Source organism: Lathamus discolor, chromosome Z (genome assembly GCF_037157495.1).
Source record: "Lathamus discolor isolate bLatDis1 chromosome Z, bLatDis1.hap1, whole genome shotgun sequence".
Lineage (NCBI taxonomy): Eukaryota > Metazoa > Chordata > Aves > Psittaciformes > Psittacidae > Lathamus > Lathamus discolor.
In genome coordinates, this window is record NC_088909.1 from 74668886 (window position 1) to 74687569 (window position 18684).

Here is an 18684-nt window from a genome sequence, read left to right on the forward strand (position 1 = left end):
TAAGAACATTTGAGCAATTCTGTAAGAACCATGGCATAGCAAAAATGCAGTTTCCTACAGTAGTTGATACTAGCATTGGTCACTTTTACTGCTTGGTTTGCTATTTGAATATGGGTGCAGGAAGCTGAGGCATTCAAGAGCAGTAGCAGTAGAAGGTGTATCAGTAAAGTTGAATAAAACTTCAACTTTATAAAACTACAGAGCTTTGCACTGTATCATGCATATGGTGCTTTGTTTTTTTTTCTTTTTTATTTAAAGATGCTTCAAGAGTAAAAGTTGTGCTTTGACTGCAGAGAGTAACTGATTCTGAAATGAGACTTGAGGATTGGTGGCTCCACTTATATTTGTCACAGTTTTTTTTTTTTATTGGTTTGTTTAGCATCATGAAATTGATTATGCACACCTAGTGAATTTAATTTACCTTCCCATCAAATCCTGATACTGCAAGTATATAGGAACAAATTATTATTATTATTATTATGATGATTATGATGATGATGGTGATGATGATGCCAAGCAGAAGGTGTTCTTCTTGAACCTAGCGTATGCCCAAACTGCTGAGGCACTTATTATCAGACTTAATTTGCATGGGCATCATGGCAGGGAGGTTGTAACTAGATGATGTTAAGGTCCTTTCCAACCCTAACCGTCCTATGATTTTATCTTAAGGAGCAGAAGGTACAGAAACAGTGTGGCTGGAAGGAAATGTGGTAGGTTTTACAGCTAAAGTAAATGGGGATGGTTAAATCAGAGATAGCCTTTAAAGCTTGTGTTGATTAGGTGAACTGACAGTTTAGTGCTCTTTCAGTAGCATTACCATCTAGTGTATTTAAAAAAATTGACTAGCACCTTAGTCTGTCAAGGTGCTTAGTGACAAGGTGAAAGCCTAGGAAAACCGTTCAGAACACAAAACAGGAAGTGAACTCTTCTTTACTTTGCAGTGTGTGTATACATATGCTACGTTGATCTGTCAGCATCCTACCTGGATTAATTTTGATCTTTGACTGGAATTGCTTGGCTTCCAGGTTTTTATCTCCTGAATCCTTGCTGTGTTTTTGAAAGAAAGGTGCGGGGAAAAATCTCCTTTAATACGAGATTGGAGGAGTGAGGTTAGTTCTTTTCTTTAGAACCCTTTCATCTCCTGTGGGAGAGTGAATTAGTGTTTCCAGGGCTCCTCTGCTGGACTGGTGCTACACATCCTGGAATACTTCGGGAAGACCAGCTTACCGCTTTCCTCTGTGAAGCAACGTGTGAAAGGAAGAAAATTTTGATGCAAAAAACACCAAAATGTTGGTTCCCAAGCTGTTATTTCTTAAGAGGCAGAAATAGTTTTTGGTCAGGGGTCATGGAAATAGGTCTGTTTTCTTCTCAAAAATGACAATTTCATATTTCAATGGCAGTTACTCCCTCACAAATTTTTAATGATTGGTTGCTTCCTGCTGGAAGCAGTGCACCAATTGCATGTAATTTTCACCCTTCTTGAATAGGCTTTAATTTGTAAAGGAATACTGTACTTGTTTCTGATAATGCATGTGTATGGATCTAAGTTCAGTAGAATTCAGCTGTAAACTACTCTGCTCATGTCTTCCACCTCATCCCAGAAAGGTTTGGAAGTTTTACATATATATTTTTAATTTGTGTAGCATGCAAAGGTATAAATTGATGCTGGGTTTCAAGTTCTGAATTTGTCACACTTTTCTGGGTAAATACTGCTTTTTGTTCTTCTCACCATTCCCCCTCCCTACCTTGTGTAGTAGTAAATGAGGACCAGCTCCTTGTAGCATACCACTAAAGCAGTTCAGGTGGCTGCTTTAACTCCCTTCCAGTAGTTAGAGAAGGAACAGGCAGTTGTTAAAAAGACTGTTTGTTCAATAACCATCACCATTTTAAGAAGGCACCACACAATCCTAAATCATTTCTGTGTACTGAAGTGGTTAACTGTTGCGCTTACTAGTGGAGATCAGAAGTACTGTGAAGTACAAAAGAATGAAAATTCTGAGTGGTGTTGCTTGTCTTTTCTGGTATGATGATAAATTATGACTTATATGTCAGCAAAATACAGACCTTGAAGGACCTCATTTTTCTTCCTGAAAGTGTAAACTTATGTTCAAGTTAAAAGTCACCTGGAAGCAGAGGCTTCACTCCAAAAATAACAATAATCAACTATACTCCTTTTTATTGTTAGTGCCAGAATGTAGCATTCTGACTTCAGGTACCACTGTCATGTTCAAAATCTCATTTAGGATTTTTCAGCTACCCATTTTGGCGGTGGTGCTTTGGTATGATTGATGAATAATATGCATGGTTTATCTTTGGAGTACCAAACGTTTCTCTCTTTTTCAGAACATAAAACTGCTTGGGGAATATTTTTATTTCCTTCTTATAAACAGTGAATAAATTCTTGCATTTAAGTGCCTTAAAATAATAAAGGCACTTTAACTTAATGAAGTTGGAATTAAAGAAATATCTGCTTGACTGATTGTGGGATATATGTTTGAGATAAAAGAAACTAAACAAAAAAGCCCCATACATCTAACACTGTGCTTTAACATAACATTTCCTACAGTTTGTAGTGTGAAAGGAAGGTTTTGAAATGGGATTTTGGCCTAACATCTTGTTGGGCCTTTCTCAGAATTTTTGAATTTACACAAATCGTAATTACAAAAATTACTCAAATGCCAGTTTGAGAAATAAATAAATTAAGATACTGTATAATATTGACTCTAGTTCTTCCGAGCAGTAATACCATACTGTGTGCCAAAGCAAAAGCCTGAAATTGTCATCCTAGAGCTCTAAAGAAACTCTATACTTAACATCTTTCTGGGCGGGGAGCGGTATGTGCCTCAGCTGCAGCATCACTGCACCACCTAGTGTCTCCCTGGGCTAGCTGTGAGTTGTACCCCTCGAATCTCCACTCTGGCTTATACGGGTTGTCTGTATTGTGCAAAAATAACTTGCCAAAAACCTTGGGGGTTTCTTCTGGAATATGATGTTCCTACTTCTTTGTCCAGTCTAGACTTTTAAGTCCCCTGCAAATTCAGAAGGAGATGGAAATGCAGCTCCTGGTGCTTCTGTGTCTTTGCCCCTTTCATGCTGCATATCTTCTGCTTGTCTGTTTTACAGAGAAGATAAATTTAGTGTGTGTGTATATATTATGTATATAAAATATGCTTGTATTACTATATATTAATATATGTATTATATACAGACTGAGCAAAGAAGAGATTCAGAGCGGCCCTGCAGAAAAGGACTTGGGGGTGCTGGTCGATGGGAAAATGAACATGAGCCGGCAGTGTGCGCTTGCAGCCCAGAAAGCCAACCGTATCCTGGGCTGCATCAAAAAGGAGTGTGACCAGCAGGTCGAAGGAGGTGATCCTGCCCCTCTACTCTGCTCTTGTGAGACCTCACCTGGAGTATTGTGTGCAGTTCTGGTGTCCTCAACATAAAAAGGACATGGAACTGCTGGAACAAGTCCAGAGGAGGGCCACGAGGATGATCAGGGGACTGGAGCACCTCCCCTATGAAGACAGGCTGAGAAAGTTGGGGCTGTTCAGCCTGGAGAAGAGAAGGCTGCGTGGAGACCTCATAGCAGCCTTCCAGTACCTGAAGGGGGCCTATAGGGATGCTGGGGAGGGTCTCTTCATCAGGGACTGTAGTCACAGGACAAGGGGTAATGGGTTAAAACTTAAACAGGGGAAGTTTAGATTGGATATAAGGAGGAAATTCTTTCCTGTTAGGGTGATGAGACACTGGAATGGGTTGCCCAGGGAGGCTGTGAGTGCTCCATCCCTGGCGGTGTTCGAGGCCAGGTTGGATGAAGCCTTGTGTGGGATAGTTTAGTGTGAGGTGTCCCTGCCCATGGCAGGGGGGTTGGAACTAGATGATCTTGAGGTCCTTTCCAACCCTAACCATTCTATGATTCTATGATTCTATATCTTGGCATTACATTAATACCTGCAAAAGCCTTCATAAATGTTTCTTCTGGAATATGTGTAAATAGACACGATACATAACTTGTTAATGGTGATCAGGATGCTAGAGTAAAATCTATGTGTGAGGTTAATAATCTGTTGTTTTATCAAAGATAGAATAAAAAGCAGGAGATTATGTTTTTCTCATAAAGTACCCTTAAAGCCACTCAATTTTTATGTCTTTCCATTAAAAATTTTCTGTGTGTTGCTTTTATTTCCCTGCTCCTGTCTGGATGGGTGGGCCCTAGGAGTTGTGGTGAATGGAGTTAAATCCAGCTGGCAAACACGTGGTGTTCCCCAGTGCTCAGTACAGGACCCAGTTCTGTTTAATGTCTTTATCAGTGATCTGGACGGGGGATCAAGTGCATTTTCAGTAATTTTGCAGATGACACCAAAATGGCTGGGAGTGTTGATATGCTGGAGGATAGGAATGCTCTGCATAGGTATTTGGACAGGCTGGACCACTGGGCTATGGCCAGTGGTACGAGGTTCCACAAGGCAAAGTGCTGGGTTCTGCATTCAGCAGCATTCTGCATCCTGGCCTGTATCAGAAATAGTGTGGCTAGCAGGACCAGAGCAGTTATCATCTCCCTGTACTGGGCACTGGCAAGGCTGCACCTCAAATCCTGTGTTCAGTCCTCTCATTACAAGAGAGACATTGAGGTGCTGGAGCAGGTCTAGAGAAGGGCAGCAAAGCTGGTGAAGGGTCTGGAGCACAAGTCCTTTCAGGAGCGGCAGAGGAACTGGTGTTGTTTAGCCTGAGTAAAAGGAGTCTGAGGACACCTTGTTCCCTCCAGTTACCTTCTCCCAAGTAACAAGTGATAGGACAGAGGAAATGACATCAAGCTGTGTCAGGGGTGGTTTAGATTAGATAACAGATTAAAACTTTGTCACTGAAAGGACTGACAAGTGTTGGAACAGGCTGCCCGGGGAAATTGTTGAATCAGCATCCCTGGAGACATTTAAAAGACACTTTAAAGATACCAATAGAGCAAACCAGTAGGAAAAGATGAGCAACTTGTTGATGCTTTAAGAAGCTGTTTTGGCTTACTTTGAAGAACCAAACAGCAGAATTCATGGAGTGAGTCAGGGAGCCACATGTAATTGAGAAGGAGGAGCATTGGAAAGCATAGTGGTCAAAAGGAAGTTGTTTCGTTAGTATCTTCCTAAACCGTACCCAGTTAGGTGTGTGTTTCAGAAAAGAAACCTGCATTACCAAAGATGCAAAGAGGTGTTGGTCTTCTGTGAACCTTCTAAAGGTGTGTTTCTAGAGTCAAAAAAACTTAGTGAGCCTAAGAAAGCCTCTAGAAAGCATGCAAACAAAAGCAGAAAACCACCCCACCTTGGATTTTAATTAGCTATTTCTAAGATAAATTGTGGATTGAACTCTAAATGTTTTAAGAATGTCCTGATTCTCACCTTTTTTAGCAACATAGACTCATAGAACAGTTAAGGTTGGAAAGGACCTCAAGATCATCTAGTTCCAATCCCGCTGCCATGGGCAGGGACACCTCACACTAAACTATCCCACACAAGGCTTCATCCAACCTGGCCTCGAACACCGCCAGGGATGGAGCACTCACAGCCTCCCTGGGCAACCCATTCCAGTGTCTCATCACCCTAACAGGAAAGAATTTCCTCCTTATATCCAATCTAAACTTCCCCTGTTTAAGTTTTAACCCATTACCCCTTGTCCTGTGACTACAGTCCCTGATGAAGAGACCCTCCCCAGCATCCCTATAGGCCCCCTTCAGGTACTGGAAGGCTGCTATGAGGTCTCCACGCAGCCTTCTCTTCTCCAGGCTGAACAGCCCCAACTTCCTCAGCCTGTCTTCATACGGGAGGTGCTCCAGTCCCCTGATCATCCTCGTGGCCCTCCTCTGGACTTGTTCCAGCAGTTCCATGTCCTTTTTATGTTGAGGACACCAGAACTGCACACAATACTCCAGGTGAGGTCTCACAAGAGCAGAGTAGAGGGGCAGGATCACCTCCTTCGACCTGCTGGTCACGTTCCTTTTGATGCAGCCCAGGATACGGTTGGCTTTCTGGGCTGCGAGCGCACACTGCCGGCTCATGTTCATTTTCTCATCAACCAGCACCCCCAAGTCCTTTTCTGCAGGGCCGCTCTGAATCTCTTCTTTGCCCAGTCTGTAGCTGTGCCTGGGATTGCTCCCACCCAGGTGTAGGACCTTGCACTTGTCGTGGTTGAACTTCATAAGGTTGGCATCAGCCCACCTTACAAGCGTGTCAGGGTCCCTCTGGATGGCATCCCTTCCCTCCAGCATATCAACTGGACCACACAGCTTGGTGTCATCGGAAAACTTGCTGATGACGCACTCAATCCCACTGTCCATGTCAGCGACGAAGATGTTAAACAAGACCAGTCCCAGCGCCGATCCCTGAGGGACACCACTCGTTACCGGTCTCCAGCTGGACATTGAGCCATTGACCACAACTCTTTGTGTGTGGCCATCCAGCCAGTTTTTTATCCACCGAGTGGTCCATCCATCAAATTGATATCTCTCCAATTTAGAGAGAAGGATGTCGTGTGGGACAGTGTCAAGCGCTTTGCACAAGTCCAGGTAGATGACATGAACTGCTCTGCCCCTGTCCATCAGTTCCGTAGCCCCATCATAGAAGGCCACCAAATTGGTCAGGCAGGATTTCCCCTTAGTGAAGCCATGCTGGCTGTCACCAAGCACCTTGTTGTTTTTCATGTGCCTTTGCATGCCTTCCAGGAGAATGTGCTCCAAGATTTTGCCAGGCACAGAGGTGAGACTGACTGGTCTGTAATTCCCTGGGTCTTCCATTTGCCCCTTCTTGAAAATGGGGGTTATATTTCCCTTTTTCCAGTCGTCGGGAACTTCACCTGACTGCCATGATTTTTCAAATATGATGGCCAGTGGCTTAGCAACTTCATTCGCCAGCTCCTTCAGGACCCGCGGATGGATTCCATCAGGTCCCAAGGGGTTGTGTACGTTCGGGTTTTTAAGATGGGCTCGAACCAGATCCTCTCCCACAGTGGGCCCAAGGTCTTCATTCTCACAGTCCCTGCATCTGCCTTCTAAGACCTGGGTGGTGCAGTCAGAGCCTTTGCCAGTGAAGACCGAGGCAAAGAAGTCATTCAGACCCTCAGCCTTCTCCAAATCCAGGGTAGCCAGTTCTCCCGAAAGCTTCCTCAGGGGGCCTATGTTGTCCCTAGTCTGTTGTTTGTTTGCTACGTACCTGTAGAATCCCTTCCTGTTATCCTTAACATCCCTAGCCAAGTTTAATTCTAACTGGGCCTTAGCCTTCCTGACCTGGTCCCTAGCTTCCCAGACAACATCCCTCTACTCTACCCAGGCCGCCTGTCCTTGCTTCCACCTTTTATAAGCCTCTTTTTTCCTTTGAAGTTTCCTCAGCAGCTCCATATCCATCCAAGGAGGTCTCCTGGCCCTCCTGCTGCACTTCCTTCTAGTTGGGATGCAGCACTCCTGAGCCTGTAGCAGGTGATCCTTGAATATCAGCCAGCAGTCTTGGGACCCCCTGCCCTCTAGGTCTATATTCCATGAAACCTTGCAAAACATGTTCCTGAAGAGGCCAAAGTGTGCTCTTTTGAAGTCCAGGGCAGTGAGCTTGCTGCACGCTCTTCTCGCTTTCCTGGGGATCTCAGATTCCACCATCTCGTGATCGCTGCATCCAAGGCTGCCCTGGAGCACCACATTCTCAACGAGCCCTTCCCTGTTGGTGAGCACAAGGTGAAGCGTGGCACCTCTCCTTGTCGGTTCCTCTATTACTTGCAGAAGGAAGTTGTCTTCCACACAATCAAGGAACCTCCTGGATTGCTTGTGCCGTGCAGTGCCATCGTTCCAACAGATGTCAGGGTGGTTGAAATCCCCCATGAGAACAAGGGCCTGCGAGCGTGAGGCTTTTCCTATCTGTCTAGGAACAGCCTGCGAGCGTGAGGTCACACCTGGGTCGGAGCAATCCCAGGCATGGCTACAGATTGGGCAAAGAAGAGATTCAGAGCGGCCCTGCGGAGAAGGACTTGGGGGTGCTGGTCGATGAGAAAATGAACATGAGCCGGCTTCAGTGTGCGCTCACAGCACAAAAAGCCAGCCGTATCCTGGGCTGCATGGATGAAGCCTTGTGTGGGATGGTTTAGTGTGAGGTGTCCCTGCCTGTGGCAGGGGGGTTGGAACTAGATGATCTTGAGGTCCTTTCCAACCCTAACTATTCTATGATTCTATGATTCTATCTGTCTGTAAAGCGCTTCATCCACAGAGTCCTCTTGACTAGGCGGTCTGTAACAGATCCCCACAATAATGTCCCCCATTGCTGTTCTCCCTTTAACCCTGACCCACAAAATCTCTGTTGACTGCTCACCTGTCCTCAGACAGAGTTTCATACACTCTAGCCTATTCCTTTTCCTTTCAAAGTGTTTGTCCTGCATTATCAGAGTCTTCAATGTAATTAGTAAATGTTTGGCTTTAAATATATAGGAAGCACAGTTTTCCTAGGCAGTATCTTCCTGGCATGGACAGGTAAAAATTTCCTTGAAAAAACAGTTGGGTTTTTTTTTTTTTTTTCCTCAGATGAGACTAGTGTATGCATTACTTGGATATTTATACATGGAGCCTTCCAGTTTTATTTAGGTGTTACTTTAATACAAATTTGGAACGAATAAACCTATTCAGAGATTACGTTCTTTACTCAGTAGTCCAGCAAAAGGATGCCTTCTGCCACATTCTTTACGGGTTCTGAATATGAAATAACTGGTGTCCAGGTTACTTCTTATTCCTTTAATTTTTCTGGAATTGCAGAACAATTAAATGTTTGCAGAACTCAAGCCACACACTCGTATTTTGATGTGTTGCAAATTTCTGCAAAAATTCTTAAACTGTAGATGCTACTTCATGGGTGATCCATTCGAAGAATGCTAGTTCAAGGACTGCTGCTGTGGGCTTACAGTGTGATACCCTGTGTTACATTTAAGCATAATTCGTCACTGGCGTGCTGTGAGCTGGATTAAGTGATATATTTTGAATTTAAAAAGTGCACAACTTGTCCGAGCTCCAGATCAGCAGAGGTCTTCTGGGCATATGCAGCATTTTCCCACCTCCTTTTCTTACTCTTTTTTCAACAGTCCTTGTGCACTAGAAAATCTGGGCATTATGCAGTGAATGTTAGTAAAAGAGTTTACAGTGCAAATAAGACCTTGATGTGTTTGTTGATTAATATTCTCAAAGGTCTCGTGAACGGTGCTGTTGCCCTTCATCTCATCTCATCTCATCTTCATCTCTGCATAGGACTGAGTTTTAGTTCAGTTTACAGTCTGGAAGGCATTTGGAGTCATCGTGCAATGAGAGGTAGAAATGAATACAAGTTCTGACATCCCCGGAATTTTTCCTCATCTGTTAGCTGGCTAAAAGTCCCACAATGGGAGAAAGTTGACCCCTGTTTTCCTATGGCAGGGGCTGTTGTAAGACTTCTGATTGATAAATACAGAGGAAATCACAAAATCACAGAATTGTTAAGTGTTGGAAGAGACCTCTGGAGATCGTCTAATCCAACTCCCAACCCACATGTTTGCTTCTTTGCACAGCACATTTCAGTGGAAAGGCTATTCAACTTGAAGTCAAATAGCCTGAATTATGCTCTTGGCTCTGCTTACAGTTTTGGCACTGGGTATTCTTCAGGAAAGCATAGTTTTGCTAACTGAAATAAAAATTCACAGTGAAATAGTGCTGAGTACAGTGTCAAGTGATGACTGTGGGTGTTGTTGTCATGCCAGATTCTAACTGTTCCCAAAAGAAGTAAAACAAAAAAACCCTTAATTATTGCCTAATAAACAGTTCTCATTTGATGGTTTTGAAAGTTTTTGTGCAACTCAAGAAGTTTGGTCCTTGGATCCCTGGAATAGGCATGTTGTACTTGCATAGCATTTGCTCGTGCTGTTCTAGATAAAGTTTACAAACTATACAAAGTGATGAGTTGTCCTGGGTTCAGCAGTAGCAGTCATTTTTTTCTCCTTAGTGGCTGGTGCAGTGCTGTGTTTTGATTTTTTGGCCCGGGAACAGTGCTGATAACGCCGATGTTTTCAGTTGCTGCTCAAATGTTTGGTCTGGCCAAGGACTTTCTGAGCCTCATGCTCTGCCAGGGAGGAAGCAGAGACAGGACACCTGACCCAAACTGACCAAGGAGGTATTCCATACCACAGCACGTCATGCCCAGGATGTAACGGGGAGTTACCCGGAAGGGCTAGGGCACTGCGGGGTTGGACGAGGTACCGGTCGGTGCTCGGTTGGGTGGGGTTGGGCGAGTTATCAGTCGGCTGGTGTTAAGGTGTTGTATTCTCTTTCCCTGTTATTTCCCTTATTATTATTGGTGGCAGCAGTAGTGATCTGTGTTATACCTTAGTTACTAAACTGTTCTTATCTCAACCCGTGGGAGTTGCATTCTTTTTGATTCTCCTCTCTGTCCCTCCGAGAGTAGGGGGAGGTAAAGAAGGGGGGAAGTGAGTGAACAAGCTGTGTGGCTGGGTTTAAACCACGACATTAGTGTAACTTGTCAGTGAAATATGATTAAGAGAAGTTTTTGATGATGTAATCTCTTTTGCATTAAAACCAGTTCTGTTTGTGTTTCTGTGTAATGACATTCAACTCACCATGTCTATGAGGAACAAATGATTAGAAATGTTATGCTGAATTTACATTTTCTTTAAGTGGGTCTTTTTAGATAATCCTTATGTTTAGATTACTGCTTCTAAATGCATTTTGGGGAAAAAAAGTGTTTCTCACATAACTGTAGTATCTTGGGTCTTCCATTTTCCCTGTCTTGAAAAGGGGGGTCATATGTCCCTCCTAGATCCTAAGCAAAGATCTGCTGTACCATACACAAATACTTCATGAAAGCATATCTGCAGAGAGGAAGAGATCAAAACAGGCAGTGCTAGGTGTAAGACTTCTGACTGGCTTTTCTGCTGAGGAGACTAGACTCTGCTGAGGTAAGGAAGCTGGTTCTTCACCTGAGTGGAGGAGTTGAACTGGATGATCTTTAAGATCCCTTCTAACCCAAACCATTCTATGATATGATATGATATGATATGATATGATATGATATGATATATGATATGATATAATATGCTATGATACGATATATGTGCTCTAGAAGCGGGAAGCTTCAGTCAGAGGCTGGTGTTAGTGTGTTTTTCCTGGACCCCCTTGGTGCAGGCTGAATGGATTTCACCCTTGGCAAGTTAGCACTGAAGGTGCAAGCCTGTGTTCATCCTAGTTCTTCTGGCTAGTGCAGAGATGAGGTCACAGTCAAAACACAGGATGTTGTATTCAAACTTGATTTTAAATGGAAAAAACTAAAAAAAAAAAAAAAACCAAAAAAAAAACCCTCAAAACAAACAAAAAACCCCGCACACCCACACCCAAAACTTGCGCATTTTCTGTTGCATCCTGAATTCTTACTCTTCAACAATTAAATTTGTTCCACTAATGAAAAAGGCAATCTATGAATGGAGGTTTTGGTTAGTATTGTGTTAGTATTGTGTCCATGCCAGTATCTTGACATGTTCCTATCTGTTCACAGCCTGTGAAACTTACATAAAGCAAGGGGAAAAGTTCACTTAAGGCTTATTAAATTTCACAGCATTCATGCAGTACAGCTGGAACCGATAGCTTCACCTATTTTTCAATACAGTCATCTGTCTGGCTGTGTGATTAGCTTGTCATTCTTATACATAACTTACTAAAAGTGTAAGGGCAGAGGGAGTGTCTCTTATTTGCAGCTTTTGTAATTTTTATTCTCTTTCCGTTTTTGTTTGTTGGAGCCAAGTCCATAGTCCCACAAGTGTTTAATTTTACATGTGCAGTTGAAGGGGTTACTCAAATGTGTATGGTTATTTCTTCATAAGGACTTCCTGGATTCAACAGTTAAATTAGTAAGATTTGCTCTTTGATAGAGGCTGCTAAACCACGGTGTTACTCAAGATAATAGAGTCAAATGATAATTTTTACTATAAAATATTATAGCCAGCATATGAATTTTCAAATAATCTTCACTGTGCTTTTTAAGCCTTTTTTTCTCTAAAGTTTCAAGTAGGCTCCTGGCGGGGTGAGCCCAGATGTGCTTGGAAGAAGACTTAACTTGCTACATATCAATCTGTTTCTGACACTGATTTTTTTTTTTTTTTTGACAGAAGATTACAGTATTGCTTTTTCCTGGGGTCTCTTAAAGTGAGAGTTAAAGTCCCAGTAGATTTCTCTGCTGTGGTTTTGATGTGTTTCTGTGTGAAACTGAGAGCAGGATTTGTTTGAGTATGTAGGCCACTATTGTATTAGAATTACATAACCAGGTTGAGTGGTGGAAACAGATGAAAAGGCGGGGATGTAGGGCGTCCCCTCACAGATTATATCCTGCAACAATGAAGACAGCTCAAGCTCTGCAGAGAATGTGGTCACATGCAGTCAAAAAGTTGGGGATTTTGAAAGGGCACGTGAGTTGCTTTTTGTTGCATCTTGCTCCAAATCTTCTCCCTCTTCCCCTCATAAACCTCTCCCTTCTCCAACTCACTTTTATAGCCAGATAACTGTTGTGGCACGTCTTCTGGTTTCGTTCTTCTTTCAGTGTAAATGAAGTTGTCTTTGGTGACCTGTGATAGCAAGTAATTGCATAAATCTCTGATGACTGTCAGAGTTGCAACAGCTGCCTGTTCATAGCACACAGATGATTTTAGCACTTTGACTAGTTTCCTGCCAAAGATTCTGTTAAGCAGTTTATTTTGGGTATGTAGAAAGCACCTCTCATTTTGGTATATGAGCATTAGGCATATTTAAGTAAATCCTGACTACAGTGTTCTGATTAGAAATAGACTGACTTTAGTCACTAAAGAATTTTGACTAATTCCAGTAATTTGCATTTACTGCAGGTAGCTTGGTATCTGTGTGAAACCTGGGTAGACTTGCAAGACAGTTACTAGGACCAACTGGAGGGGGGGTTCATAACCATTTTGCCTGCCTTTCTCTCTCCAGTGTTTTGGAGTGCAGTCTCGCAGTGAAATTGTGATCCTATAAAGGGATGCACAGGCTGTTCAGGACCCCTTTGTCTTTCCTTACAGGTGAAGTATGAAGAAATTGGCAAGGTGATGGAGGCTTTTTGTGACCCATCACTTGATGCATTCAGATGAGAGTCATATAATTAGATGTGAAATACAGAAATACTGTGATTGTGTTGAAGACTTAAACCTTAGCTATGATTGAGTCCTCAACTGATGATTTGTAACATTTGTAGTCTCTTCCTCCCTCTCAATTTTCACTTCTCCATTAATCTGTCAGTATGGGTTAGCATTGTGGCAATGGCAAGCAGAAGTACGTTTTGTAATGTTAAAGAGATTATTGCTTAGAGATTTGAGGGAGTACAGATGTGTTTTCTGCCTTATGGGCTTCCAAGGTGACCAGTTAGTTCTCTGAAGTATGTTACAGCGCCTGCATAGCTTTATCAGTATGGCAGAACTAGTGCTGTTGTCTTGGTAATTCTGTTGCACAAAATCAGTTTTGCAAGTACGTTGTGTACCTCACTAATATAGCATACAGCAAATGGGAGAGTTTCCCAAGGAGCAGTTTCTGAAAATGTGTTAGTTTAACAATCCCTTATGAATTTAAAAGTGAATTGATTAATTAACTTTTGTTTAATGGTCTGTAACAGTTCCAAGCTAAAAATAATCCCCCAAAATTTACACCTAAAGTGTCTGAGGGAGTCACTAAGGAACTCTTTCTAGGCACAGATGAGATGAAACTACAGGTCAGCATCTTGCAAAATCTTAATTGTACTGTCTGTAGAGAGTAGTTTCTCTTACTGCTTATTTTTCTACTAGATACCAAGAGACTTACTTGTCTGAGCAGAATGATCCTGTTAGTTTATGATGCTTTGATTTACTACATGATGCATCTCTCAAATTGTGCAGAAGGTATTACTTGTGCCGCTTCTCATGGCAGGCCTAGTTTTCTGGAATGAAAATTTCTGTGAACTTGCCTGTTTCATACGCTTAAAACTGTCTCTGACATTTTTACTGTGCTTTTCTCAGTCCTTTTTCTGCAGTATTGACTACAGCAGTATTGACTATTTGTTCAGTGCAGTATTTTACTGAAAAAGTAGTCATTTCTCAGGCCTTCTTTCAGTAGGTAGTATACTGAAAGACCTGATGTTAGAGTTCCTGGAAGAGTAAGGCAACTATGCTGCTCTTTGTCCCCACAGGTAGTAAGCTCTGGTCGATTGCATCCTGCCTGCCTTGCTATTTTGCCTGCACAGGGCTGGACTGAGTATTCTAGGCTGGGAGGTAGTGTTGGTAAGAACTGCATACAGTACAAACTGAATATAAGTGATGTTCTTGTTACACATGTAAGTTTTTGAGGCTTTTATGCAGTGAGAAGGATAGAAAAGATTTTCCATCTCCCCTGCTTCTATAAAATTTGATCCCACCTGCTTGTCCTTCAGATTTTACCGGTCATTTGATGCTGTCTTTCATTTCTAAAACTTTCTTCAGTTAAGTCAACTGGAATTTAAAAAGGCACTCAGGCCCTTCTTTAGCACAGACTGGTTTTCTGCAGAGCTTAAATATATCATATAGACGAGCAGGACAGTGGTGGTGGAGCTAAGGGTCACTAGTAAGTAAACTGTTTACACATTTTCATACAAGCCAGACAAGCAAGCCTAGTCACTTCTGTTTATGGCAGCATAACAGCAGCTCAGAAAAAGCGCTTAGTTAAAGGACAAAATTTTACTTTTGGAAAGTTCTTTCTGTAAGGGAATATATTTAGTGAGACAGTTCAATGTCAGCAAGTTGAAGGATTAGACATGTCAACTGGTTAAATGGGAATATTGGATAAAATAACTTCACCATGTGCTTCAGCAGAGTAATTCCTTGACCTGAGACATACTGATATAATAATAACAGTAACAATTATAAATGTGACTCATTCTTGGCTGGTCTAGACAAGTAGAAATTTAGAAATACTTTGGTTATTTCCAGTGCAAGCCATCCTCTGTTCCAGCTATTTTTAATGAATTTTAATAACATCCAGAAGGTTCTGGAAACTGGAGAGCATTGTGCATTTTCTGAGAGAACAGTGGAAATTTAACCCAGTTCAGTTTTATAAAATTCCTGAAGAATGCTGAATATCTTGCATATTCCCTCGGAAATTCTGACCAGGACTTGTGTTTTAAGGGTTTTTTTTAATACAGTGAATGTGCAATGGAAAACGTAAGCCTAGTTCTTCTTTAGGGTGCTCAGAATCCACTGAAGAATACACTGTAGGGTTCTTTGCATTCCAGTGACAATGTCCATAGCTTCCTAAAATGTCATGTACTTGCAGAAGACTTTTTCTCTGGAAATTGGGGAAGGTGCTTTAAAGTACAGGCATACCCTTCTTGTGCCACTTCTCTGTCTATTGTTTTGGAGTTTAGTTGCCAGTAATTCCTTTTAATGCCTTTAAAAAGACCATTTAAGTCAAAACTGAGCTTCTGTCTGAACTTCAGTTTTCTAAGCAAATTCTTAACAAATTCCTGAAAGAGATCACCGCTTTTGGCAGTAAAAAACAGATAAACCTACAGCATGTATGTACTCCTGTAATTCCTGGATTTTTTTTTTCTGGAATGGATGCTTTGGATTTTGAAATGTTTGCATTGCATCAAACATTGTGGTTCATTTTTCTTTTCATTTTAAAGGCACAGAAGGGGTTGGCTGTATACTATATGATGCATCGCAATATGATTATCCTGTACTATATTTTAAGCTGTGATGTTGGAAAGATTTCAGGTTATATCAGATAAACTGATGAGTTCAGGACCAGTTTTAACTGGAAATGTGGAAAAGAGTGTTTCTGAGAAGTGTCACAAAACTGAATATACCAGTGCTATATAGTGACATACTGTGCTTTCCTGTAGAATTTAATTTTTCAAGTGGAACCTAAATACTCAGTTATGTAATTCATAGTGGATGAACATTTTGTTAAATCCACATGAACAAGAAGCAAAAGATTTGAAGGCGAGTTCATTTTGAAAGCCTCACTTTCTACTGCTAAACTTACTGCATACTGGAGTAGAGAGTATTTTGTGTGTTATTTGAAATGGGGCTGCATAATGCTGGTATGATCTGAATTACATGCTTTTGCAGAAAATTAAATACTTTTACAGAAAACCAGAATGGGCTGTTAAATAGGAGAAATGTAAAGGGATTCTGCCACCCTGGACCTATTAATATTTTTGAAAGAAAATTTATAATTAATTGAAATACATACATTTCATACTGACTCTACGAAATTATCAGAGTATGCATATTATATTTATACCCATGTTTTAATAGGATATTTCACATTTTAATTGAGATGGTTGTATGCTTTGTGTTTTACTAATTGGTTTCTGTGTGTAACAGGCCCCAGGCATGGAAGAGCTGATATGGGAACAGTACACTGTGACCTTACAAAAGGTGAGTGAGTGCCTGTTATATTTTTAGTTAACAAATATTCAAGCCCTGGTTTACTCTTTAAGTGTATTTTACGATAGATGTTATTAGCATATCTTAGTCTGGAATAGGATTCAGTCATTGTCCAGATCAGGTATGTTTTCCATTTTCAAGGTTAATTGCCAGTTAGTTACTCATGCAGTAGTGTGACTCTTTAATGTTAAGAGTAAATTAACAAATTAAGTGTTAATATATTTGCTGATGTTTGGTCTTTGTCATGACAGTCTAATGTACCACATGCCAGCCATATCTTATAGTAATAACTGAACATGTTTGTGCTGCTTTTATTTTTTATATACTGTAATATCTACCAATGTAGAATCTAGTAGAAAACTACTGTCACCGAATTCTAAAGTGTGTGGGCTACAGATGTCACTTTTAGCAATTTTTCTGAGGAAAGAGGAACTATCTCATTATATAGAGTCCTCCTAAGTTATAGTAGACCGCTTGTTTACAATGGCTAGGCTGCCACACAGTGATACAGGATAACTTTGATGGTGGTGGTCTTCTCAACTGTTCTGATGATCAGAGTTCAGTGAGTAACTTCTACTGTGCTCATTACATCTTTTCACATGTTCTGCAGTGAACTCAACTTGGATGACCTAGGGTAAAATAGTGGTCTTTCTTGTTTTATGTGCTGAATTGTTGAGAAAGAATTGGTTTTTTAGGTTACAGGGGTGGACAGGAGAAACAGTGTAGAACCAGACCTTAGTTCCTGTAATGTCCAAGTTTTCGGATCTTGAATGTAGTGTAAATGAGTATTACTTCTTTGCCTCAGAGACAGGCTTAAACTACTGAAGTGGCAAAGACTTTTGGACTTGGTGCTTCAGCCACTACCATTGAATTTTACTGTTATTCTGAATCTGTATTGTTTTGGCTCAAAGCATCAAGCTGCTTCCTGTAAAACAAAAGTGTGGTAAGTGAAGTGCTGTTTAAAATTCCTCAAAGGAATAACCAGTTAATATTGACATTAGTGAAATGTGAGCTGGCATCTGATAAACTGCACACTAAGTGTGAGTTAGGTGAAAAGCGCCACTCAATTTTGGTGTACTGGTACTATGTTAAAACATTTTGTTAAATGTAGCATAATTCGTATGTTATAGTGATAGGAGGTGTATGTTAAATAGCTGATAAACATAAACCCTTGCATTTAACAAAATGTTTGGTTTTACACACACCTTCTTGTCTGCAGTTCAGTTATGCTAGCAGTTCTCAGGTCTAGTGTTACAGATGTGCTTCCTTCAGACCCTAATTGTTTTTCCCTGATTCTGTGAATGATATTATGAATGCCATCTTAGGGTTTCTATGAATCTGGTATTTCTGTGACTATAAGTTTGGCATAAATTACGTACTTAAAATAGTTGATTGTGAGAGAGGATAATTATAGAGAATTTACAAGTTCACTGATTGCTTTATGTAATCAGCCCCAATATTGTTTAGTCTGGTGAAAGAGTAATTATTACAAACTAGATAGCAATATTGATAAAGATGAGATCCTGGAAAAGCTGTTACAATTTTCCAAGCATCACAAACAAAACAGATTTATCTGACAGTAAATTTGATATGAATAGCTAGTGGGATGGTGGAACAAAATGCAGGCTAAGTTAGTGAGTCCTCTGCTTAATTACTATCACAAGGCTATAGACTGAGGTTGTGGAACATGGGCACATACTGTTTTGTTACATGGATCTGTAAATGCGTTCCTTTTTTAAATCTAGAGGTGCTGTGTATTTCTGCAACTCGCTGCCCACAGCTATAATATTTTAAATAATGTTGAGGTAGGGTGCCATTGCAGGAACATTCATGTTCTAGGAATCATTCTGTGATTCTATGATTCTATGTTACTCTTACTTCTCCTTATCAAAATACATATGGATAGAATTGATTTTTGTTGTATTTGTTTTTGTTGTAAAGGATTCAAAACGAGGATTTGGGATTGCAGTTTCCGGTGGCAGAGATAACCCTCTTTTTGAAAATGGTGAAACATCAATAGTCATTTCGGATGTTCTCCCGGGTGGTCCAGCAGATGGATTACTTCAGTAAGCAATTTCTTTGGTTTGTAGCAGTGACCCCTACACAACACCACTATCATCCATCCTGTTCCATAATTACCTGGATTTGGGAATAAAGTAATGTCCGCAAATTACGTAAGATACTAGGTAAATTGATGATAAGGTAATACCAAGCAATTTTGGGCACATTCAG

General features: G+C 41.1%; 1 protein-coding gene across 6 annotated transcripts in view; it reads left to right on the forward strand.

Annotated features, from left to right (window-relative positions):
* TJP2 (tight junction protein 2) overlaps nucleotides 1–18684 on the forward strand; it is a 66589-nt gene that overhangs the window by 27574 nt on the left and 20331 nt on the right. For 5 of the 6 annotated variants that reach the window (XM_065664007.1, XM_065664008.1, XM_065664004.1 and 2 more), the window contains 2 exons: nucleotides 16390–16443; nucleotides 18394–18518. In XM_065664007.1, the coding sequence (XP_065520079.1) occupies nucleotides 16399–16443; nucleotides 18394–18518 (170 nt within the window). In that variant the 5' untranslated portion in view covers nucleotides 16390–16398. Of the gene's footprint in view, nucleotides 1–14213; nucleotides 14305–16389; nucleotides 16444–18393; nucleotides 18519–18684 lie in introns of all 6 variants that reach the window. The other variant, XM_065664005.1, reaches the window with a different exon arrangement.